The sequence below is a fragment of the Poecilia reticulata genome, linkage group LG16 (genome assembly GCF_000633615.1).
Source record: "Poecilia reticulata strain Guanapo linkage group LG16, Guppy_female_1.0+MT, whole genome shotgun sequence".
Classification (NCBI taxonomy): Eukaryota; Metazoa; Chordata; class Actinopteri; order Cyprinodontiformes; family Poeciliidae; genus Poecilia; species Poecilia reticulata.
The window spans coordinates 18,999,972-19,024,794 of NC_024346.1; the positions used below are offsets into that span (position 1 = coordinate 18,999,972).

General features: G+C 39.3%; 4 protein-coding genes and 1 long non-coding RNA gene across 10 annotated transcripts in view; 3 read left to right on the plus strand and 2 right to left on the minus strand.

Annotated features, from left to right (window-relative positions):
• The window catches only part of zbtb32 (zinc finger and BTB domain containing 32), a 10,390-nt gene extending 8,535 nt beyond the window's left edge, over window positions 1–1,855 (plus strand). For both annotated transcript variants that reach the window (XM_008432418.2, XM_017309365.1), the window contains one exon: window positions 472–1,855. In XM_008432418.2, coding sequence (XP_008430640.1) covers window positions 472–701 — 230 coding nt within the window. In that variant the 3' untranslated portion in view covers window positions 702–1,855. The remainder of the gene's footprint in view (window positions 1–471) is intronic.
• Window positions 1,856–2,761: 906 nt separating this feature from the next.
• kcnj20 (potassium inwardly rectifying channel subfamily J member 20) lies at window positions 2,762–11,265 on the minus strand. Of its 2 annotated transcripts, XM_008432416.2 has the most exons (3): window positions 9,255–11,265; window positions 6,613–7,834; window positions 2,762–3,846 (listed from the first exon to the last, which is right to left on the minus strand). In XM_008432416.2, exons 1-3 carry the CDS (start codon window positions 9,426–9,428, stop codon window positions 3,485–3,487), a joined length of 1,758 nt encoding a protein of 585 aa, XP_008430638.1. In that variant the 5' UTR covers window positions 9,429–11,265; the 3' UTR covers window positions 2,762–3,484. The 2 variants fall into 2 exon arrangements, with proteins under 2 accessions (XP_008430638.1, XP_008430639.1); XM_008432417.2 differs by lacking the exon at window positions 2,762–3,846 and having other exon boundaries at window positions 6,608–7,834.
• Window positions 3,853–11,724, plus strand: LOC103478520 (uncharacterized). Its single transcript, XR_535816.1, has 3 exons — window positions 3,853–5,178; window positions 8,461–8,675; window positions 11,259–11,724. It is a non-coding gene; the product is annotated as an uncharacterized LOC103478520 (long non-coding RNA).
• A 1,459-nt stretch (window positions 11,725–13,183) lies between these two features.
• igflr1 (IGF-like family receptor 1) lies at window positions 13,184–19,304 on the plus strand. 3 transcript variants are annotated; one of them, XM_008432411.2, is made up of 8 exons: window positions 13,184–13,380; window positions 13,475–13,667; window positions 13,885–13,912; window positions 13,991–14,038; window positions 14,929–14,980; window positions 15,063–15,138; window positions 16,489–16,595; window positions 16,777–19,304. In XM_008432411.2, exons 1-8 carry the CDS (start codon window positions 13,287–13,289, stop codon window positions 17,103–17,105), a joined length of 927 nt encoding a protein of 308 aa, XP_008430633.1. In that variant the 5' UTR covers window positions 13,184–13,286; the 3' UTR covers window positions 17,106–19,304. The 3 variants fall into 3 exon arrangements, with proteins under 3 accessions (XP_008430633.1, XP_008430632.1, XP_008430634.1); XM_008432410.2 differs by having other exon boundaries at window positions 13,186–13,380; window positions 15,063–15,143; window positions 16,491–16,595; XM_008432412.2 differs by lacking the exon at window positions 15,063–15,138 and having other exon boundaries at window positions 13,186–13,380; window positions 16,491–16,595.
• The window catches only part of kmt2bb (lysine (K)-specific methyltransferase 2Bb), a 34,534-nt gene continuing 28,072 nt past the window's right edge, over window positions 18,362–24,823 (minus strand). For both annotated transcript variants that reach the window (XM_008432414.2, XM_008432413.2), the window contains 7 exons: window positions 24,617–24,717; window positions 24,319–24,456; window positions 23,653–23,905; window positions 23,308–23,415; window positions 22,172–22,255; window positions 21,216–21,345; window positions 18,362–21,122 (listed from right to left, as the gene is read on the minus strand). In XM_008432414.2, the coding sequence (XP_008430636.1) occupies window positions 20,847–21,122; window positions 21,216–21,345; window positions 22,172–22,255; window positions 23,308–23,415; window positions 23,653–23,905; window positions 24,319–24,456; window positions 24,617–24,717 (1,090 nt within the window). In that variant the 3' untranslated portion in view covers window positions 18,362–20,846. The remainder of the gene's footprint in view (window positions 21,123–21,215; window positions 21,346–22,171; window positions 22,256–23,307; window positions 23,416–23,652; window positions 23,906–24,318; window positions 24,457–24,616; window positions 24,718–24,823) is intronic.

A 24,823-nucleotide genomic window follows, 5' to 3' on the forward strand; every position in this document is an offset into this window, starting at 1 on the left:
ATATAAAGCGTATAGCTTAAAGTGACTACCACTCCACATAAGTTAAGAACGAATCTGGAACATTCAAATGTTTCACAATTTCATTTTTATCCACATCTAGACGTAAGTAGCAAATGGTTAGCCGGTGGATGTGCTCTTTTTGTTCTTACCATGACATAAAATCAGAGAAACAAACTGACTAAGTGGAACAATGGCATGAAGTTAACTTGTGCAAACCTGGATGATTAGCATAAAAGTGTCCCAGTTTAGGTGATTTCACGCACTAACGCAATTCATTTCTGAAAAAGAAAGAAAAGAAAAAAATCACGGAAGTGATGCGTACTCGTCATTTACAGGGTTTGACAACAACCGACTGAAAAGCTCATATGCTAGAATATAAATGTGAGACCCTTTGCCGATGCTCAGAGTTTGCACCCCCCACCCCCAAACACCTTAAATGTCTTCCTTCCTGTGCATTGTCTTTGCTTCTAGGAGAGAAGCCGTTCGAGTGTCGTCTGTGTGGTCAGCGCTCACGGGACTACTCTGCCATGATCAAACACCTGCGGACCCATGGCGGCGCAGCGCCCTACCAGTGCACCGTGTGCCTGGAGTTCTGCAGCAGCCTGGTCGCCATGCAGAGGCACGTCAAGAGCCACGCTGTGCAGGACTTCCCCCCTGACTGGAGCATCAACAACACCTACTTGTACATCTCCCACATATGAGGCCATCCTCATAAAGCTGTAGCTTTAGTTGGTGAATCTCCTGTGAGGCTGTTTAATTCAGGTTGTATTTACAGTACGGGAGATGTGCTTAACCCATACAAAAGTGAACGTTGAATAAAAACATTTCTCCAATTTGTGGTTCAAGGTCAAACCCGACATTCATGGGTGTAATATCTATGCAAAATGAAACCGTTCTCTATTTGCATTTGCAACAATAGGAAATACAGATGCAGTACTATTTCCAGTGACATTAAGGGTTTTGAAAGTGTTTACCAGGCATTAAAGCCACATCAGCATCTAATCCTCGATGCATGACGCAGGAATCCTCCCTCTGACTTTCAAAATTATTATTGGACTGCTTGTGCCATCTTCGCAGCCTTCACCCGGGTTCACAGCGCCCTCAAGAGGACATGCAGCGAAAACAAAAATCTGCATTTTCTTGTGCTGGAGCTTTAAATGCCTCGCTAGAAAGAACACAGGAAATATCAGAATCAGCCCTACTATCACTGCACAGTAAAAATAAAACGTAATAATTAATTTAGTTAAAACCATATCATACTCACATATATGTGAGTATGATGTGGTTATATGAATAGGCAGGTCAGCATGCATATATGCATTTTATTCATTCTTAAATATAAAAATGTGTCAAACTAGATTATCAACATCATCATCAACATTAACTGAAATATGATAAAGGTTGCATGTGCTATTTTTTAATCTATCATTCTGCTGTATTACTATTTAATAAATGTTAGATCCTCTAGCCAAGTTACTTTTTAATCCTCAGCTAAGATCTTTCGTTTTCTGTCATTCATTGCCAAATGCATGGACATCAATTCACCTACAACACGTCCTTTAGATTAAATAGCACTCGGTAGATGAAATGCTTTTTACAAAAGCTACACATGCGGTATGTTACAACTGATGTTTTCTCAGTAGTTTATGTTTGCGATACGTGACATTATAAAATGCTTCCTCCAGGGAGCTTTCTGTACAGCTTACAGGCCTGCTACCACTTACTGATAAGAGTGAGTTTCAACAGCATTATCATAATAAGTATGAAAAGGAATATAAATAAATGTTTATTTCTTTTGCCAGCTAAGCATTTACCAGATAAATGTGCTATGTTACTACTGATACTACTGTTACTACTTCACCAAATAAATAAGTTTGTAAGTACAGAGTTATGTCTGCGATTCTTTCAATTTATCCACTTACAAAGAAGAGCATTTTCTTCTGCTTAGGTTTTTCCCTTCAAGGATCTGTCTATTTAATCACATATAAATACTCATCAGTGTCGTTATTTAAATGATACTTTTTTGGTTTTACTCTTATCAGACGAATCGCATCTAATGCGTCAGATACGTTCTTCAGGACATCAAAAGCTATGCTGCTTATTTGTGGTGAGCGAGTGAAATAGTATAGAAATGCTTAATGTCTTTATCGGTCTGTTAAGCTTGTGGTGGCGATGAGATGTTCTCAGAAACTAGGGGGAGTTTGTGCGAGAGGATGTGTGTGGCTGAGTGTGTATTTGTTTATGCAGTGTGTCTAGGACCTTTACTAGCATTTGCATTTACTGCCCGTCGAGCAGCTAATGGGGATCAAAGCCTGACTCCAGTGTGACAAGCAATGATTTTTAAGAATGCGGTTGGTTTCATGTCACAGTGACAATCTTCTGAATCAGTTCAGTGATTAAAAGAGTTCAGCGTAGGCAGACAAATGCATATGGTGACGCATGCCACTCAAAGCCTATCTCCACTGTATTAATCTTCTTAATGCGACCTTTGGCATCAACAGCTGCAGTTAAACTTTCTCCACAACTTTCTCCCTTACCGCACTAAGGCCTTCTTTGGTGTCTCTGATCTCGTTTGTTCACTAAAGTTCTCCAACAAATCACTGAGGCCTTCATAGATGGGATGTGTTCATACTAAGAGTCAATTTCACACAGATGGACTCTATTCACTATAGCTACATTACTCCAGAAGGTAGTTGTTCACACTGGAAGATCAATCCAGGATATCAGAGGGGAAAGAGCTAAATACAAGAAGCACACCACGCTTTCCAGATTTTTTTATTTGTAACAAAATGCTTAATTTACAATCATTGTTATTCAGGAGACCACTGGCAAAGGGAACGCCACTTTAGCTCTGTGTTTCAACATCATGTCTTGTCTGACATCTTCATGGTGTAAATTGTAAATTAAACTTAACTGTTTAACTGTTTAACAAGGGAGACAATTACCTTTTTACAAAGGGTCAGGTTGATTTGATTAGCTTTGCACCCTGCAACTGCATTTATCTTTGAAAATAAAATGTTTTTGTTTCTCTAAAATGTTTAAGTGTCACAAAAATGCAATATTTTTTATCTTGAAAAGTAATTTTTTTAAAAATCTGACTGATAAAATTGACAACCATGACTGAAAAATAAAGTCTAGTCTCTCTGCAAAGCTGATGGTTTATTAACGTTTGTACGTTTAGAGTCTGATTTTCTTTTTAATAAGTCATTTGTGGTAAGCCTTCTAACACTGTTATCACAAGCTGCATCTAAAACACACAGCACATAAACTTGAAATAACTTTAGTTTGAATGAATGCTTAAATGTGATTATTAGCTTCCAAAAAGACAAAGAAGGGGATGGGAATGCAGTCAGTTTGTTGATATAATATTTTATTCATGCTTTTGCCTTTTATTTTTCTTTTGTTACATGCCAATATTTAATAAACGGGTCTATGCATATCTAAGGTTAGGAGGGGGATGTTAAAAGTCCTGTAAAACATTCTATCACAGCATCTGCTCAGCACTTGCTTCACTTTCATTACCTTCTGACATTCTTTCCTCCTGAATGCCACCGATGGTAAACCGAATGTTCGACAGAGACTTGTCTTTGCCTTCTTCAGCTGCTCCCTCTGCCCAAGCATCGCACTCCCTGTAAGCGGTGTGGCTTTGGACTTTGCACCCTGCCAGAACCATCAGCTGGTGTGCTTGGCTGGCGCTGCAGTTTGGAAGCGGTACCTTGTATGTGGTGTGGAACCTGCGCAGATCCACTCGAAATGAGCCTTTCTCCAGCATCATGCAGGGTTCAAAGCGAGCGCCCCACTCAATCTCTGTTTCTATGTAAGATGTTTTGGCTTGGCACATCATTCCTGTAAAAAAAAAAAAAAAGAGAGAAGAGAAGAAAAAAATAAAAGAAGTGTAATTTACATTGTGTTCCACAAGATGTCGCTGTGTGTTTGCATTTCCCTGCACAGTACTTTATGTGAACATCGTGACATTGCATCCTTTTACTACGATGCCTTGATGTTTTTTTTTATTTGAATGTACAGTAAATTTGCTTAGGGATGAAAAAATTAGAGCTGGACATGCATCGTTGCTGTTGCAAAGGTACATTGCATTTGTAATTCATTCAACCTGGTATCTAGAATTTGTATGATGAAGCTGAAAACAAGTGAAAACATAGGAGAAATTAATGATAATTACGGCAATTATGTCATCTTCAGTAGTTTACCTGGAGCAAATCTGTATGGGAAAAGTATAAATGGGCCTACTCAAAGGACACGTACTGTTTTAGGATGCAATCAGCATTTACGTAATAAAACTTGTGTTTTAGTGGAGAGATTTTATCTTTTTAAATAACGATTTAGAAAAAAAAAATAGCAAAACCAACAAATAGAATCTGATAAATAAGGTAGGTGAAAAAATATACCAAAAGTAAAATCTATTAACTAAACAGAAAAATCTAGGCAAAAACTTTAATTAAATTCTAGAGCTTCGATAGTTTTTAATGATTGTGTTTCCCATAATACAACACATCTATTAAATTCCTTTCTTATTGGTCTGATGTAATATTTTTATTTTTGGGAATATGAGTTTTTGTTTTTCAATAGCTCTAAGCCATCAGCCTTGACTGAAAGAATTACCTAAATAAATGAGCGTAACGGCCATTGGAGAAACCTGCAGTGAAATTTCCGTGGGAAAAGTTCATTTGAGCTTTACAAAAAGCATGAAGAAAAGACTGAAGTTTGTCTGAAATAACAAGATAAGGACTTCTGGAATCATGTTCATTGGACAAATTAATCTAAAATGTAATTATTTGGACACAGGAACAGAGGCCATGTCTAATGTAAACCAAATCATCACTTCCTTCCAAGAGAAAAACATCAGGCCAATAGTTCAACATGTCAGAATCAATAGTGAATTACAAACATCAGAGGGTGTTTGAGGAAAATGTGGGAACATTTATTAAGCAAAATACAGCTGAAGCAGAACTGGATACTGAAGGCAGTGACCCAAAACAAGTCAATGAACCCACCAAGTACTGGCTGGGAAATAAGAATCATCTGGCTCTGGGACAACAGTCAAAGCTCATATACTCCTGTGCTTTGAGGACTGGAGCGACATTATAAACTGGTAGAAGACTACAAGAAGTATCTCAAGGATATTATTTCAACCAAATGGGTAACTACAGTACTTAGGAGGTATGGTGGCTGAACTTTTCCCGGTTAGAAAATGCTATTTGTTTCCATATCTTATTTAAAGAGTAACAAGTGGCTCGTGTTTTTGCTCACATTTAAGTCACTTTATTTTTGAGATACAAGTTACTTAAAATAGAAAAAAAAACTTGTTTAAAATTATCAAAGAAATTGTTATGTAAATTTGTTTCAGAAACGTTCCAAAGCATGTGACATTTGAAACTGTTGTTACTGATGTTTTGTTGGAAATAATCAGGTTGGTGTCAAGAGATTTGATCACTGATGTCTGGAATCCATGCACATTTTTGCAGACTTAGGAAGTAGTAGCTGCCAGACCCAAGATAAAAAACCCTTTAACTGCAGTCTGCTCAGTCTCTCACTCTTACAGCTGTTGAGCTCTCATGCAAAAATGAAACTAGAAACCAGACAGATTAAAGTGTTGAAAGACCATTTTCTTTGAAAGAGATTCTATTTTTTCTTTTTTTCTTTTTTTTTGTCACAGAGCAATTATATAAATTAGATTCAAAAGTCTGGCCACAGGAGTTGTTTTCTAGTTTTAATCAATGGTCCATGCACAGGCCAGTGTCCTCATGAGAGTTCAGGAATTTTAGTCCCAGAGCCAAACCTCAACATCTCACATCTCACTAGAAAAAATATGTCTGTGGTCTGAAGGAAGGCAACATTGAATGGACTCTTTCAATTGACTGAATATTCTCATTCAATTTGACTGTAACAATGATTAATGCCTCTCTGCACTTTTTGTAACGTCGTAGTCACAATCGTGGGAGTATTTTAAAAAGCCTTTATGACACACTAGTGGATAAGTGTGATGTGAAAGAGAGATGTAATGGTTTTCAGCATTTCTTTAGAATGAAAATCTTTAAAGTGTGGCATGCACACGATATATTCAGCGCTCTTTACTCCGACAGCCCTAAGCAAAAATCCAGAGCAATCAAAAGGAACTGTTGAGGGGAAGCCATAAGAACCCTTGTTTACATCTCAAGCTAATCTGGAAAAAAAGTATCCACATGACAAAGATGGTAAAAAAAAAAAAAAAAAACATGCATCAAATGCTTGCATCTACAGTTGTGGATAAATTGGTTCTGCACAGTAACAACCTAAGGGACTTAATACAAATGTGGTGTGACGGATTTCATCAGAATGAGGTTCAAGAACGCCAGTTGCATCTCATCTAATATTTGTGGTTTGTTTACAAAGTAAACATTTATAATAATAAAAAAAATCCCTTCTCACCCTCCGTGGGTGGTCTCTCTCTCTTTTGATTTTAATAATATATTTTTGCAAAAGAAGATAGACATAAAACTCAAATTGGGAGAAAAAGGACAGGCAGGAAAAAGTTAAATTACTGTGAAAAATAAATGTTGGGAATGTTAAGATTCTACTCTATCTGCCCTTCCTGTGGAGTTAACTGCTACTAACCTGTGGCCTCGACTATTCCCTCCAATATAACAATTATCTCAAACTGCTGTCGTCGGAGTTGCTCCGGGCCCAGGTCCCACAGCGGGCTGCTTGCACCAATATTATGCTGAATGACTTGAGGTTCAACCAGGAAGAGGCGGTCTGATCCAGTTTCATATCCGAGGTCAATCTCTGTCTGCTCCAATGGTAGAAATTCCCCCTCGGCTGTCTGGCGGGACTTTATTAACTTTGCTCGAACCTTTGCATCCACCATGTGGCTCTCGCGCAGGTCTCCGAGGCGAAACATCAGGCATAGTTGGTCATCGCGGTTTGCGATGACGCACGTGCGGCTGAAAAGAAGCGTCTCGGCTCGCTTTTTGGGTCGAGATATTTTCACAAACATGCAGCCCACCATGAGGGCATCTATCATGGAGCCCACGATGCACTGCATCATGACCAGCAGCACTCCCTCGTGGCAGGTGGGGGAAACGGTCCGTGAGCCATAACCAATGGTACGCTGTGTCTCCACGGAGAACAGAAGAGCCGATATGAAACCATCTATTCCCAAATAGCAGTGATTTTGGTCTACATGCTGGTTCCGACTTGTACCAAGAGGTTGTTCTTGACCCATGTCACCGCGAATGGATGCATTCACATAATAAAGGCCAGCAAATAGGAACCAGGTTGTAATATAGCACATCATAAAAACAAATAGAAACCAGCGGTACTGGAGGTCCACAAAAGAGGTAAAGATATCAGAGAGAAAACGCCCCCTTTCATCAATGTGGCCTAGGTTGACTCTGCACTTTCCATCCTTGGACACATAGCGAAGTTGCTCTCTGGTTTCTGGAGGAAGTCTGGGTGTTTGGTTGCTTTCACTTTCTAGGAGTTTACTTCGAGCCTTTGCAAGCCTCTCCATTTCCCTTCCAGGGCTAGATATGTTGCTGTGTGCTGGTGAGAGTGGGCTGGTGTGGAGAGGGCTGCTGTGGGTGAAATGAAGGGGACTGGAGGAGCCCATGTTGGGGACACTGAGGGCATGACGACGGAATTGCGACACGTTGTTGGTCTCGCTCAATGAACAACGCCGCCAGATGTTCTGCTCTTTATCTGTGACTCCAGGGGTGCAGGGAGGCAGCAAGCAAAAACTGCCTGGATAAGGAATATCCGTTGTGCTTTTGTAGCGTTTCCTGGTTGGAGCAAAACCAGGAGATGTCTCTGCCACGGCGTCAGTAAGAGTCTTTGTCTAAGGAAAGAAACACAGTTATTATGCTTCCTGCTGAAACTACAGCCAGACCACAAGGTCATGGAGTGCATTTCAGTTCAAAGCACCACAGTTCCTCAAACTTTCCTTAGAAAATTAGAGGCACTGCTATTTGGGAATAGAGGGTTTCATACTGCCGTGACAGTATGAAACCCTCTTTAATTTGCACACAACAGGCAATTGTAATAAAGCTCCAGTATTCCCTGCACATTCAGATTTACTGCAGCTTTATTGCTGTGCATGTTTTTTTTCTCTCTCTGTTTTTTCTCTCCTTTGCCATTTTATGCATGCACTTTTTTGGTTTCTTAGTACTTCATTTTGGCTGCAAAAATGATCTTTCTCCCACAAGAATATTTAAGTGGTTAAACTTCCTTGCGCTTGAATGTCTGCGAGGAATTGCTGTTTGAGAAAATCTTGTTAAAAAGCAATCACTAAGAAAACAAAATTCAGAAAAAAATTTGTCACAAAGTTTGACACAATTGTAAGAGTTTTTTTTTTTTTTTCTATCAAATTACTTTCTTCTGCAAAACAGAGAATAATATTGTGAGGGAGATTTGAGTGATCTTCGTAAAGTATTTTTATTAATGCCCTACACTATTTTTCCACAGAACTAACATGACAGGACAGTTGTTTGTGTCGACCATGGTGAAGGTCAAGATGTCCTAAGGAAGAGCCTCCGAGGAACTGGACAGGACATTCTTCCAGGCAGAGTGTTCCTTGAAGATAATGAAACTGTTTATGTTCACTCTACTTTTAAGGATGTTGCAGAGCCGCTCTCCATTACTCCCTTCCCCTGTTCTGAAGCAACACTCTTCTTTTGCCAGTAAGTGAATGAGTCTTTCCAAACTCTATGGAAATCTCACAGTCATTGATTTATTAAATATTTACACCACAATTTTTTTATTGTTTCCATCTCTCATTTGTAAACATTCCAATGTAAACATTTGAGCACTAGATTTTAAGGAAATCTTGGAGCAATGCATCAGTAATGTTTGCTTTTACTTGATTAAATAAAGGACAGACACAAGCATTTTGTCACTTTGGGGTTTTGTAATTTAACAAAATACTTGACTAAAAGGTGAAGTAAGCTGGTTCACAACTGTAAAATACATGGTTTGTTTACAGGCTACGAAATGTCAGTAGGTTGAGACAAACTGACAACCTGTAAGTTCAAATCGGTGAAAGGTTAAGAGAGTTGAGATAGAGAACTACTTGCACACGTCTTTAATCGCTTGTGTAGTTTCATTCCTTTTTGCATTACATTATTAAATATGCGGCATGTACCACAAACATGTGGATCTTGTTTAAGATATGGTAACATTCTTAAGATTAAAGCAACAACTACACTAATTCAAGCTTCCATTGTAAACGAAACAAAAAATAGCAAAAGAATACAGCTTACATTTATCAAGTAGCTCTCACAGTGAATTTTCTCCCCAGTTGGTGTGGAATGGACTACCATGATAGACTGTGGGCGACTAGCTGTAGAGGTCTGTTGTCCTTTTGTCCGGACCTGCGTCGATCCACAGCACTCTGTGGTCTCCACATTGCTGTCTTCTCTTACTCCAGGATGCATCACAGAAACGGGGGGGGGAAGGAAATACACACTAGCAGCAAAGTATGATCATGATGACATCAATGTCAAAGTTCTTTGCTCGATGAAAGAACAGCAATACAATTAGGTTCCAGCATCCTGACCAATGCCAGCAACTACATCTGAGCTTCTTAAAAGTGACCTAAACACAAGTTTAGCAATTATAAATCCCATCTGAGATGAACTGACCTTTCAGTCCGTGTACCTATAGTGACAATGAGCCGCTAACAGTTGGAGGAAAGGCTTTACCTTCCCCAGCTAGAGTTAAGCTCCCGCTTTATGCTGCCTCAGCAGTACTCTCACTGTATCGCTCAGAGTAGATCATCTACCCTACTCAGGACAGGCCTGTGGTTATTGAAGTGGCAGCTGTAAGAACAACTTAACTTTAAACAAGAAAATTGCGCCAATTTCTCAATATATTCTTGCCTGGGAGAAAACAGGCCAGCATAATGACATCCTAAACGACCAAGTTCTATGCACAGTCACACCACCACATGCCACAGAACTTTCTGCTACTTTCCACTGACCCCCACCTTAGTCCAGTAAATCAGGCCTAAAAGGATTTTATTACACGCCTTTCCCAAAGCTACAACCTTGCCTAAAGTGTGGTCATAAACATTCTTCTCAGTATGTACAACCATGTTCTGTTTACTCAGACAAGCCATGTGTTTTCACACACAGATGAGCAAAGTTAATCATACCTATAAACATACTTATGAACATGCCTTTTGTATAATTTAATATGATAATGACGTAATTGGGTATATTTGCGATGGAAATATTGGTCAGAAAATATCTAGAAAAAGTTCTGGTTCCACATGAGCGGGAAAGGAAGCTCGAAGTTGCAAGTTCTCCTAATTCAAACCATGAGGCAGCACTGATTAAAGGGAATGGGGAAACTTGTTTGGTTGCCTCTTTACGTAAATACATGTGGTTGTAATGGTCTTAAATGTGTAAACGCAGGCAAATAAATCCTTCTCTTCTGTGCCAGAATTTCCAATACAAATACCTGTTGTTGAAGTTGTGAATTTATTTCATTATTTATTGTAGCCACAGGTTGCAGATTTCTGGTCTATACCATTGGCAAGATGATGTCTCTCTGTATTGCACTGTTTTGTATTGATAGTTTCGTGTATGCTTCTGCAAAGCAATCATCCTCCTGGAAACATACCAGAGGATACCGCCAGCTTTTCCGTCTCCCAGTTCTTTCATTGCCATTCCAAGGAAAGAAACTGGAGTCAGTTTTAATTTGCACAAGACCAAAGTCTAATGTATTCCTGGTCACATGCAACACAGTCTAATTTGCCACATGCTAATACTGTGGACAGGTCAGCCTCTACGCACGTCAGTTTGTTGAATTGTATTACAAAAGTGTTATTTGTATTTGTAGCTAATTGCAGCTGTGGAAAAGGCTGCCTAAGTGCTGAGGCCCTTTAAGGGGGCGGAGCTTAGAGCACCTGTGGATCAGCACGCAGATGATAAAAGGGAGAGAAGAAAACAGTTACCGATCACATTTGTGTAGTTTTGAGTTACCGTTCGGAGTTGTTGTTACCTTTTATTTTCGATGTGTGTGCGTGGAATACAAGTAAGTGATGTTAGAAAGTTAAGAATATTATTTACCTATCTGAATGTTTACGTTTTAGCGTTAATTGATTGCAAGCTTCGTTCACGTGCGCACTTGAGCTACACAACGTGGTTTTTTTTTTGTGTCGTGTTTATTTAGAACAGAATGTTTTGTGTCAGTAAGTGTGTTATTATTTTAGTCATTTATTCATCAGACACTGATGCTGCATTATTATTTATATTTTGTAGAACCACACCGTTATGCCGAAATAAAGACTGAACAGCAAGTGCAGGTTGGACCAACCGACTCTGGTTTCTTTGGGGTTCTGACCGGACTCACCACAGTGATTTAGCATTTCCTTCAGCAAGTTACAGTTTCCTAACTTTTAGCAACAAACCTACTGATAGTAGAAGACCTTGAAGATGCTACAGTGCTCTTCAGCTCCAAGAAAATTATGTTAATGACAACAAAGTTTACATGGAAATGACTAAAGATCACAAACTGTTTTCCAGTCAACAGGTGTGTGAATGAAAAAAAATGTCTGAAACGCCATAAAACTTCATGAACAAAATGGCATCACACAAGAAGAGATCTTCTTCTTAGGATCAGTTTATACACAGTTAATGACCATTGAATGACAAATGTAAGTTTAAAACAAGTGATCCCAAATGAACCAATTCTGGCAATATAATAAATAAAAAAAGTTCAACTTAATGTTATGGACGTTACAGTGTTTTGTTTAATCGTTGAAGGATTTAACATAAAAAAAAGGAATTGACTGTCCTTTTTCCTGTTGAATCGGCTGATCAAGCACAACATTTCCAGTTAACGGCGGCTTGGTTTCTCCCAGTATAAGGTGACTTTGTTACAGTGGACCACAACACAAGGTCAGACTAACCACCTTGGGGGGGTTTTCCCCAGCAGAAACTCACTACAGAGTTATTAGATGAACTTTTACAAGCCATGTTTATATTATATCCTTCTTTTCAGGAATCTAAGTCCAATACAAAAATAAATAGAACCGTTCACCAGTAAGCTAGTCAGTAAATGAAGCATTTTCAAAGAAAAACTCAGTAAGTGTTTCTTAAAGTAGGAGCATGAAACGAATAAAACGAGATAAATCATTTTAACGATACAGATAATGAAAAACATAATGTTTATCGTGTTTTTATAAATATGTCTTCAGTTACTTTTTGAATGAGATGTCAAGATGACAAGATGTCAAAACAAAGAAAAATAGTCATATTAGAACCAGACATTTTAGACAATGAATTTATAACTCTAAATATTGATCATGGGCAATTATGTATGTTTTTTTTTTCTTTAAGATTTGCCAAAAAAAAAGAATCACCTGTAAAATTTCACCTCCAAAAATGTGCTGGTAACACTTTATCTGAAGGGGTGTGCATAAGACTGATATGACACTGTCATGAACATGACATAACACCTGTCATGAACATAAAGAAGTCTTTGTGAAAGTTTATGACAGTTGTCATGAAGTGTCATTCGGTAAATAATGGCACTTTTAATGCAAAGTTGCTCTAAAAGTTGCATTGAAAGTCCATTAAAAATGCCAACTTTCATTAAATTATCATAATTTACAAAATCATCCAAGGAGCTAAAGGTTTGTCTTGATCGATTTGGCTGAAGGCCAGTACCTTTTATGTAAAATGTCACCCTTTTTTAACCTTGACTTAATTGTTAATAGGCCTCAACTTATTTTATCTTTTCATTTCAACTTCTTTTTTTTAATTTTTTAAAATCATTTTTACTTTAAACACTTTGCAACAAAAAAAAACAAAACTCCTCTGTTTTTTCTCTATATGTGACAACATGGATAACGGACAACAAAGTCGTTGCTGTGGATTTGCCATCACAAAGATCTGTTTCACACACAAAATACCTGACTAATTATACTAATTCTGTCAGAACGAGTAATGGTTTAAATAAAAATCAAAACGTCAGCAAACCAATATAAAAAGCTTGTGGATCCAACATGCTTGACCCTGACATACATATTAAAAAAGCTAATATTATAGTAGCATTATTCTTCCTTTTAGCAAATAGAAATAATTTCGGCAGTCTTGACTGACCTAAAATAAGAATTTAATAAACAGTCGGGGGGGGGTCTGTTTCTATGGTGTTAGTGAACATCTACAGCAGGTCCAATCTCCTGATATGAGAGCCAATTATTCGACAGAATGGAACCGTTCTACAATTATGCTCCGCCTTCGACTATAAAGGATTACGTGTCATCACACACCATGTGAAACAGAATGCAGAAGATGGGGTACTCAAACATATGCACAGATCTAACTACCTTCTGGAACCGGAACCAGGGGAATTGTGAGCCGTGTGACAAAAAAGCTGGTATGCATATATTATATTATATTATATTATATTATATTATATTATATTATATTATATTATATTATATTATATTATATTATATTATATTATGCAGGATCTGAAGTTGAAAATAATTGTGGACGCGGCGATGACGGTGGGATCCACACGGACACTCACAAGAAATGCAAACCCAACACTTTTAACGACGGCAGCCAGTATTACTGTCGAGAATGTTCTACGTGTCCTCCTGGCACTACTGTGGTGAAAAACTGCACTTCAGTATCCGACATTATTTGTCAGGAAATAAGGTAAGAAAACTACGATCCGCAGCAGAGCTATTTGTCAAGTAACTGCATCTTCTTTGCATGTTTTTGTGTGTGTGTGTGTGTGTGTGTGTGTGTGTGTGTGTGTGTGTGTGTTTACAATCATCTGTTTTCAACAAAGTGGATTTTTCGGTGTGAAACTTGCCGCAGAGTAAATAAAAGCAATTTTTTTTTGTCTTCCTCTGCTTCTGCATTACTGAAGAAATGAGTCGACAACAACCCCCCTCCCTGTGAGTCCGTTATCTTTGGTTCACTTTGACTTACTTTATCTTTATCTTGCATCGCATCAACGTTTGCTTCTTCCTTAGAAATCTATAACCACCCATGCAGCAACATCACTCAGCACTGCGGCAACGGTAATTTTTTCCGATCGTCACTTTATCTGCAGTTTATTTTGGTTTGTGCAGGAAATAAGTAGGACATATGCCCACATGTTTGAGAAAGAAAAAAAATCCCCCAGCGACATGGCTGTTTGTGGTGAAGTTTTATTTAGGTTTCCATGAAATGTTACTTTTACGCATCTTTCTGCGTAAGATATAATGATGAATACAAAATGTTAGCAGCAGATTCATTTCCTTCTAGTATATTAGAATGAAATAGAGAAAACATCCGCTTTATGGTATATCCTGCGCATTCAATTTTAAATCAAAACTTGAAGGAAAACTTGTAATTTTTATTTATTTATTTTTTTAAATTTCCACAAAAACGGAGCGAAAACAGCCCAATGTTTTTTGGTTGATCAACCCAAACAGTCATTGTTTCTGAGAGTTGCTTCACGTGTTGCACGAAGTTGCCCGACTTTTGGAATCTGTAAATATTCCAGTTTTCCTGCTTGAGAAACGGGTTTTTTGAAATCACCCCATTAGGTTATGATCCAGCTAAGTAACAGGAAAAGGGAAAAGTTTAACACTTGAACATTTAATGACTTTTTCCCCCCTCTAATCTGCTTTTAAATAAACTTCGCCTTTTAAGCAATGCCAAAAGCTTCACTAGCTTCTCAGACAGAAATGTACTCTAAATTAGAACCATCTGTATAGACAGGAATGGAGGAGCTCATGTTGTTACTCTGAATTCCCCCTTTCAGTAGACGATTCACTTGCACACAAACTGTCATTACTTTTGGATTTTCTGGTTTTCTATCTATTTATGGCAACTTTGAACTTATGATTTTTCTGCCTTGTGAGAAGATAATTTAGCAATGGTTATTTTGGTGATGTTGAAAACTTCTCTTTCCCCTTTTTTTCAGACTCAAACATACATAACAACCGTCTCACCGAGTTCGCAGCAAGCAGCCCTGTGTAAGTGACATAAACTTTAGTCTCCAAATCCCATTTTCTGTTGCCAAAATGTGACTTAAATTCTCTCTGTTCTTCTTTCAAGGGACTGTACCAATAATAATAATTATTATTATCATCCTTCTGGTTGCTGCTCTTTGTGCTTTGATGATGAAAAAAAGAAGAGGTATGCAATGCAAGTTACTATCTTCATGGATATTCATGGATATGTGGGTTTTTAATGAGTTTTGACTTTTTTAAACCGGTCTTCCTGGTTAAAAAAAAAAAAAGTGGATCAAAAATCCACTTTTTTGATCCAAAAATCACATGTACAGGGCTCATTATGAACTTGCGCCGTTAGTCATATTTGGACAAATCTTCCTTTTCTAGTTGAAGCTCAGTTGGATTTTTGCGGAAAATACCCAAGCCTCAGGCTGTGTGCTTGAGTGCTTGTTTTGGCTGAATTGATGTTTTCCAAACGCCAAGCACGCATTTAATTCAGGAAGCCCCTGCTAATACATCAAGATTTTGTTGCTTGAATGATGACTCTTTCAGCTTCCCATATGAGCAAACGCTTGTGGTAAAGGGAAGATGGGAACTGAATTACCACATTGTTTTTGTTGTTTTCTTCAGAAACAATCGTCTCGTTAGATGGAAAGAGATTAGTATTCATCAGCCTATGACTTTCAAAATGACACAAATCTCAACTATTACAAGGCAGCATGTTTCCAGAAATCTCCCAGTGTTTAACAACTGAACGCCACTGTTCCAACTGACTGCAGCGCTGAAGTTTTTTAATTGCTACCAGAATGAAATAAACGAAAGTAAAAAAAATAAATAAATAATGAAAATGGCTACTCAAGCTTTAAACCCTAATAATTACACTCACAACTGCAGCTACGCACTGTAGCTGTGTCTTATCTGACCACTCTGCTGAGCTTATCTCGGTGCCCTTCACGACATCTGAAGCATCATGCGAGTCACTGGCGTTGCTTATCAGCGTTTCGATAAACTGCAGAACTTTGTCAGGGTTGAAAGCTTGAGCCTTGACCATCGACCATCCTCATCAATGCTTCCTAAAATGCTGCCTGGAGATGCGTTTTATAGTCAGACAAGACAAAGATTGAGCTATTTGGCCACAATGAATTTCAGGCTTTCAAACATAGGAACACTGACCCAGAGCTCATGCATGATGGTGGCAGTATCATGCTGAGGGTTGGTTTTGCTGCCAGTAGCGCTGGTGCATTGCACAAAGTGATAAGAATAATGATTTTTTATTTTTATTTTTTAAGAATATGAGTATTTACAAGCAACTATGACTCAGGAGAAAGGTGTTTGTCGGTTGCTGGTTTTTGACAGCTACAAAAAAACCAACAAAAAAAAAACCCGCTGAATGGTGGCGAATAATATAAAAGCCTGAAAATGATGTAAATTCACGTCCGTGATGAGCAGATATGAACCTCTGCTCGGAAACGTTGGTTTCTGAACCGCCTCAGTTAAAAATAACCTCCACGTCTCTTCTTGCTTTCCACAGGTGTGTGTAAAAAAGCTTTCTACAGGAGAAGGACGTCGTATCAGAATGAAGGATTTTCCCCCATCCAGCCAGAGAGAAACAGCGAAGTTCTGTGTGACATGCTAAGTGAGTGAAAATGTCTCCGGATGCCTTACACGAAGCCAACCGAGTTACAATCGAGCACATGGACGGTCTTTTACGCACACCAACACAGCAAAAGAGATCAATAAAAATTCCTGATGAGAACACACCATAGTAATAGTTTTCCACTACCTTCTGTTTTTTCTTTTTTTTTTTTTCTTTGTAGATGCCGATATCCTGTCAGCCCCTTTGCACAAAGTTCTGGACGATCTCGATGTTTTGGAGGAGCTGGTGATTCTGCTGGACCCAGACACGCAGGGCATAAAGAGCACGAAGCATCTGGCGTCTCACTGCTCCTTCCCTTCCACCTGGATCACCTACACTTACTCCATGAAGGACACTAAAAGCCCCCTGAAAGCCGTGTTGGAGGGGGTCACCAGCAAGCAGCCTGACTGGACGGTGGGCCACCTGGCCAAGCTGCTCAGACAAATGAATCGCAACGATGCCATCAGCGTTCTGGCAAAACTCAGGCCTATTCCAAAAAACTTCATATGAGTGGCATTTCCTTTTTTTCCTTTCTAATCACCGAGTCGACGACGTTCTTTAAAACGGAACGGAGCATGACCTCAAACACATTAGTGTTCAACTCGAGTTACTTTGACAAGAACAGCTCCCACCCATCTGCGTCAGATATGCTAACGCGCGGTTAATGGGATGTCGAAAAGTCCAGACTAAATTCTAGAGAAGTCCATCCGCGTTTCCGTGGGGTTAAAGTTGCTGCAAGTGGACAGGAATTCATCATTCCTTGGCAAGCGAGCCCCCAAAAAAAGAGAACAACCTCAAATGGTCTTTTTGTGCAGCAGCAGAATCTCATCATAATGTGTATTTTTTAAATCCAACTTTTTATTTGAGCTCATGGTCAGTGGGGGGACGGGAGGACATAAAAAAAAAAAAAGTATTTTACTTTTTAAGTTGTAGTAGTCGATAACCCAGGAAGAGGGCGTCTCTGGCATACAAATGTGATGCAGCACAGAGGCCCACTTCTCTCGCTTTCAACTCTTAAGGGGACGCACTGTTCATGCAGGGAGGACGTGTTCTTTGTAAATCAGGACATGGGTACAGGGAAATGTACTCACCTAAGTGTAACCACAGACATGGTCAAAGCAGTCACTAAAACAACTGGAACTGTGCCATACTAGGAACAGAGTTCATCTTGAGACCACACAGACTCAGCAGGATGAGATGATGAAGCGAAACGACTGTTCAGAGTTCCCCGCTAGAGAACTGCCACATTTAGGAGCGCATCTACGTTTCGTCCAGTTGTTTGTTGGGGGTAACGCTTCTGTCCTACCATTTCAAATGTAAATGTGGAGTTTGTCGAACATTGGTTAGACTAATTGGGCCACTTCCTTTTTTTTTTCCCCAGCAGCTAACATTTGGAAGCAATATGAAAAATGATCACCGTACTTGACACCCACTGTTAAGTACGGTGGAGGTTCTGTGATGGTGTGGGCCCTTTTCTCTTCCAAAGGCCCTGGGAGCTTTGTTGGAGCCCCCATCTTCAGTGTTCATTGGGAGAGCAGTGCCATTTTCAGTGAGATTATGTCTGTGCAATAAAACGTGATTTTAAGGCGTATTAATGAAGGTTTACAATACCTCCCAAAATGTTGAAGGATTTCTGAAATTGTTTTTTTTACCTTTGTATTTTCATACATTTATGCTTGACTTATTTTTATACTGAGAATTTTTTCATACCGAGAGGCACATGTAAAGTGTTATTTTATATGTATAAAAAAAAAATTTAAACAATGTACCATTTCCACTCCATTACCTTTATGTTTTTGCAGCATCATACTGACTTGTTACAATAAACAATTAAAATATGTTCAAACATCTTAACATCTTTATTAAGCAAGTAACATTATAAATAAAAAAAGTGCATAGAAAATTAAACAGGTTTAGAAATGTATATACAAATATTTACAAACTCAGGGTTTATTTGTACATGGTAACAAAGACGTAAATTTAAAGAGGACATTTTTTTCATTTGTCTTTTACACTTTAAAATAACCCTATTTTATATATTTATTATATATATGTATATTATATATATATATATATTTATATAGGTGTGTATATATAACATACAGCTTTCTTAACAGATCCTGGGAGAGATGGTCATAACTTCTGCATTTAACTAGTGCTTCTGCAGCCTTCATTCCATGCACACAGAAAAAACGAAAAGAAAAGAAAAACACAATATATACACACGCACGCACATACAAGATTATTAAAATCGAGCTTTTTTTAGTTTTTAAATCAAAGTCTCTTTTTGCATCAGTATTCCCAAACATCTGTTTAAGCAGCTGAGGTAGAAATCCTTGCAAAGGAGTTAGGACTGACTCTGCTCATCTGGGGCTCCCACCCAGTATCGCATCCTGTCATGCGAATGAGAAAACATGATGGAAATCTGCTCCTCTGAGACTCTAAAACAGGAAAGGTGGGGAAAGAAGAATGGGTTTCCAACAGGCAAACAGTGCTCGCTTTTAACTCTGGCTGATGCTAAGATAGGCAGTATTCTACAATAAAAAAATAAATTGAATAAAAMTGCTTCTTTTTAAAAAAGAAAGAAAGAAAAGCTGTTTCAGGAAGTCATAAAAGGCCTAAATGTATGACACAACTGCCTGAAATGAAAATTCAAGTAAATAAATGAAACACAGGACATAATCTGTAAACAAACAAAAAAAAAAAAAACAATATACAAAAGAGGGAGAACTCTTATCAGTACACTCGACCGCCACTGCTTTATACACAGCACAACCTTTCACCATTAAAAACACAAATCAAAAGGTGAATAAATACGATTAACAAGCCGAACAGCGTGATTTTGTTTTAGCCTAGTCATTAACAGCACTGAACACTTACAACATTGAACTTTTTTTTTTTCTTTTTCAATTTTAAAGGTGCCGAATGCTCCCTCCTCCCCTCATCAGCTCCGTGCCGACCGACTGACCGGAGCCGAACGCACGCGCTCAGTAGCAATGCTTTCATCCCCAGTGCTCCCCTCCACTTCTAGACAAACTGTAGCAGGTCTCAGAAAGAAGAAGGTGATGTTTTGATGGTGATGTTTATTCGTGTGCAAGCGCCGGGCTGCCAAGTCTTTATTGCAGTAGGACCAAAAAAAAAAAAAAAAAGCATCAGATAAAGAATAAAAGAGAATAAAATATATACTTTAAAAAAAGTTCTTCCCTCCACAAATCTTCGCTTTTGGCTTGGGTAGTGTTTGCTACATACGCAGAGCAAATTCGCCGCCTTTTTTGAGACGCGCTTTTTGTCTTTATATTTATGACACTATTATCACCAGCACATTACGACATCCGATTTAAAACTGAACACTGGATGAGAGTGGATGGAGACGAGCTGATGATTGACGATGATCAGAAAATCTCGGCACACAAGTGATTTTTAGGAGTAATGCTTGAGTGCATAAGTTTAACGTTCGTGATCTCAGCAGGGAAAGTAAAATGTACAGCGAAACAATTCCTGATTCTCAAGACATTTTAGTCCAACTAAAGAAAAAGAAAGCTTTCAAAGCTTTAGCACCATGGTTGTTTAGTTATAAACAAAATTTACATCTAGAAAAAAAAAAAAGAAAAAAAGAAAAATGTTGATTGTAAGTAAATTAAAACACATAAATACAAGATTGGGTGAATGTATGGCTCAAGAAAACAGACATCACCACTGCACAGATGGGGATATAACGCACCCACCACCAAAAAAAAAGAAAAAAAAAACTGAATGGAGCAATGGTGAACATGCGAGTACGACTGGGTGATGAATCCCAAAACTCATCAGGAACCAAAATGTAGCTATTGACAGATTTTCAGCAATGCTTCAAACACATAAGGCTTGGTGAGTGTTGGCATCCTCCATTTAAAATGGAGAAACTCTGTTTCTGCTTTTAACGTCGAGTTATAAATATCAAAAACCACTTCCTTTCCAACTGCTGCAGCAGTCGAACATGTGGAGGTTCCTCACCCAAATAAAATAATCCTCATAACAAAAGAAAGCATACTGTGGAAATGCGAGTCAGGAGACGTCCCAAAAGTTGGATTTTCCTTACTTTCCAAGCCACATTAATTCCCGGAATTTATTCCTGACCAGCCACGTGTATCCGGCCAGCGTCATAGTGGTTTATCCTCGCTCCAGGCTGTGCAGACCACTGCTCGCCACATTCATTTTAAGGCCTACTTAGTGACCAAAGATCCTCAACTCTCTTGACATCCCACCGAGTCGTCAGTTGAGGAAGCGCCGGCATCGCCGGGCCCCGCAGTTGCAGTTGAGCTTGTTGCTGGCGTCCTCGATGGGGAACTTGTAGTCGTAGGTGAGTTCCTCGCCCCGGTAGATTTTTCGGAGTGCGAAGATGACGATGTGCTTCCGGCCTTCCACGTTGATCACGCGCGAGTAGCAGTTGGGTTCGCAGGAGTGGTTGATGAACCTGGCCGCGTTGCCGTGCATGGTCGCGTCCACCACGTCGAAGTCGTCGATGCGGAACATGTAGCAGCCGATGCCCTGGATGGGGAGAACACGGCACACGGCGCTGTAGACGGCCCGACACCTGATCAGCCTAAGGCTGAAGATGGTCATAGAGGAGAGTCGCCCTACCTTGCCGTCGTAGTACTTCTCTCTTTTGTCGGTGAGCACCGAGCGGATGACGATGCCGGCATACTCGATGACCATCTCCCCAGCTTCGATGTTCCTTTTGCAGAACAGACCGCGCCCGTGGATCGCAGACCTGCATTGACAAGGGGGAAAATATGTCAGAGGGAAAAAATAGAAAAAACGTGTTTGGGATTCTGCAAGAAAAAGTTTACATTTCCTTGTAGATCCCATGTAGATCTACAAGGATCTACATCCTTGTAGATCTACATGGGATCTACAAGGATGTAAGACTCTTTTTTTTACTTTGTGAAGGCAGAGAGGATTACAATGACCTGACTAACAACACGTATTATTATGTGACAAATTACATACATTTCACAATCAGGACACGTATATACTTGAGCATGAACCCAGTCCTATTCCTCGTTGTTGCATAAAAAGAAAATGCTGACAACTTCATTTTCCTTCTTGTGATGACCCCCTACAAAACCTACTACATTCAATCTAGTCATCTAAATGAATTTAGTCATTAAGGATCATACTCATTTATTCATGTACATAACTTATGTGATTTTGGACAAACTAACTTCCCAACATGTCCGTACCGGACGGACACATTTAGTGGCAGAGATGCCAACGCTCACAAAAAATACCACAGAAGCAGAGTCATGGCAGAGTTTGCATAATGTCAAACTACTGAAACCATAAGCATGTCATCATCTTACTTCGATGGAAAAAGCTGACCCTTAAATTTGAACACTTGAATAACCAGATGTCTGTTTTACCTGGAACAGGAAGACGCCAGGTTTCATTAAAAACAAGACTGGTGGTGCAAATAAGCTACATAAGCTTATTTTGCTGACGTAGAGCGCCGCCGCTTTTCTTTGTTGATCACTGCTTCTTCTTATTAAAGCAACCGTGAGCAATAAAACCATGTTGGTTTTGTAAAAGCAGCTGACCTGTAGACTCCAACCGCCTCCTTGGACGTCCTTTCCAGGTGTCTGAAACGCATGGCCATTGGCAGCTCCAAGCTGGTAGCCCGTCTGAGAGAAGGAACAACAACAAAAAAAATAGACTCAGAGACATTTACAGCTCTGTGGTATTCATTTTAATAAATGCACATCAATCAATCAGCAGCAGATTAGAACTGGGTAATTTTATCTTGATAACTTTGATTAGAGGTTTGATTTTTTTTTTTAATCCGATTGATTAAATGGATGTTTCCAGCCAATATATTAGAATGTTAGAATTTTAAAAAAGCATTTGAGAATTAGTTTCAGCTTATGTCTGCAAAAGAAAAAAAAAATCTCTGTAGTCAGACTGAAAGAAAAAAAAACAAAACAGGAAATCAATATCCTTGGAGACGTTTGTTTTTAAAAATACTGAGACGAAATATGGCGCTCCGTAGTGATTTATACAACAAACACTTTTACGTGATTCTTTTGTTCATTGATAAGCCGCTTTATATCCAGCAGAGCTCAGACTGTAAGTTAAGATTCAGTCCTGATTAGTAAAGGTAAAACACGTTAATCCTTTTTTTGCATATTGGTATCGAGGCGATGAGTAAAACTGGGCCGACAGCAACAACCTATTTTTATTTCCTTCTTTTTCCCCTTTGACCTTTTGCTTTAAGAGGGGCCGGTCATGTGACGGTGATTCAGCACAGGATGTGATGGGGTGTTTAACTGAACAGAGACGCAATGCCAGCGTTTTCGTTGTTGGGGTGTTAAAAGGTTAGTATAATATAAATAGCTTCTGCAAATACTGGCAATCAGCCATATCTGCAATTTTTATATCGTTGAATCCCTATAATTTAACTTCAAAACTAAAAGACCCACATTGCGTGTGCTAATGTAAAATAAACATCCTAGAACAAACTTGTTTTTAATTTCAACAATAAATGCATTTGATGGTCTTAAAAAAAAAAAAAACGATGTTTAAATCAGTTCCCTGAGAGTCAACGCTCATCAGTGTTCCAAGAACTGTGAGCACCAACACACCAGCCAACTCTCCGTTTGACCGTAACGTCTGCTGGCTGAAAAGTTTCATTCTGACTCTCAAAGACCTAACAGAATGTACAATCGTAATACAAGACCTTGTGGACTTCAGAAGTACTTCATCTTCCTCATCATCATATGGGCCGATGTCGGGAAGCTGTCTGTGCTGAGAAGCCAGGAAGTTGAACATGTCAAATGTAGACTTCCTGTAAAAACATACAAGGTAACAGTCTGAATAAATGCCGTCATGTCGAACTTGTTTCATCGAAACCACCCTTGGATAAAAGCATCTCATCGCACATCTGCTTGGGGAAAAAAATAGGTCAAACATTTGTTCCGTGCAAACAAGAGCAGAAACAGTCTGGCTTCCATATTTCAGCATGTGAATGTAACAAGAAGCAGGTTAAAAGAGAAATGCTGGTGAAACTATTAAGCAGTTATACCTGACGTAAAGCTCAGAGCGGGCGCAGCCGGTCGGATTGACGGGCAGGTCGTCTTCCTGGTTGAACTGTTTGAAGAAACGGAAAGTATGTCGCTGACAGCGGTGGGCTCCTTCAAGTTGCTCCAGCAAAAACACGATGGCGTCGTGGACCAGCCCCAGCATGCGGGCCCCTGTGATTTTCTGAAAAGTCAGGGGCCGGAGTCTTGCGATTGCTCGGGCTTCCTGCACACCATCAACCACTGCTTTCCAGGCCACTGGTGAGGAGCAAAGATGGGGGGGAGGGGGGATTGCATCAAGCCAAGACAAAAATCATACGATTCAAGGGAGTGTAGCATAAAACTAAGAATGACTATGTAAGGGAGTTGCTCGTGTTTTTGAGGGATGAACTGTGTTGCTATGGGTGTGTTTCTCTTGCAAAAGACCCAGAAATGTTAGAGCAAATGCTGTTATAAATTCTTAGAACTGTCAAGAGGTTTTAATAAAACTGTGTTTGGCACTGCCAAAAAGACTGGAAATGTGTACACCCTGTGTTTTTCAGCAAGATAATGAGCCAAAACATATAAAAACATCAGCCTCTTTCATAGATCCTACCCTACAAAAAAACTGTGGTAAGCTAAAGAGAAGTAGATTAGAACTGTCAAAGGTCATTCCTGATGACTTTTCTTACCTTCTACGCTGTCTGCCTCCACACTAAAACCATCGTCACTGGTAATCTCAAACCGCAGATGTGGCTGGTCTTTGTTTGTTGGACATCCCTCGTCATCATCAGATGGTGTCGGTTCCTCATCTGATGTGGAAGCAGAGCCTGAAAGTCACATTTCACACAGCTCATTTGTCATTGCGGAAATCCGAGTGCTAATGTGGTATTTTTAGAAAACGTTCTCAAGAGCACAGATGTATCAGTTCCACAAACGGAACGTTGCGAACAAATACAAGAAGAGGCCTGGATTGTGTCTGTGGAATACCTGAGTATTTCTTCCAGTCGGTCAGGTTCATGTGACCCACCGCCTCCCTTGCTTGCTGTTTTCCTGGTTCACCCTGAGACAAGAAGCTCCTGGGCTCAGACCTGGGGAGGTAAAGAGGAATCTCTCTTCAAAACATGCATACTTCCATTTACTGCATCAACACAATATGGTTGCAGAGATCTAAAAGGTTTTCATCGTTCATCATTT

Excerpts from the sequence above, each read along its gene's own strand:
- kcnj20 (XM_008432416.2), bottom strand. The coding sequence starts at position 9,428 with ATGCATCCTGGAGTAAGAGAAGACAGCAATGTGGAGACCACAGAGTGC. Across the intron at positions 7,835-9,254 it reads GTGAGAGCTACTTGATAAAT|ACAAAGACTCTTACTGACGC; the intron begins GTAAGCTGTATT and ends TTCTTTCCTTAG. Across the intron at positions 3,847-6,612 it reads GGGAATAGTCGAGGCCACAG|GAATGATGTGCCAAGCCAAA; the intron begins GTTAGTAGCAGT and ends TTTTTTTTACAG.
- igflr1 (XM_008432410.2), top strand. The coding sequence starts at position 13,287 with ATGCAGAAGATGGGGTACTCAAACATATGCACAGATCTAACTACCTTC. Across the intron at positions 13,381-13,474 it reads GCCGTGTGACAAAAAAGCTG|GATCTGAAGTTGAAAATAAT; the intron begins GTATGCATATAT and ends TATATTATGCAG. Across the intron at positions 15,144-16,490 it reads GATGATGAAAAAAAGAAGAG|GTGTGTGTAAAAAAGCTTTC; the intron begins GTATGCAATGCA and ends TGCTTTCCACAG.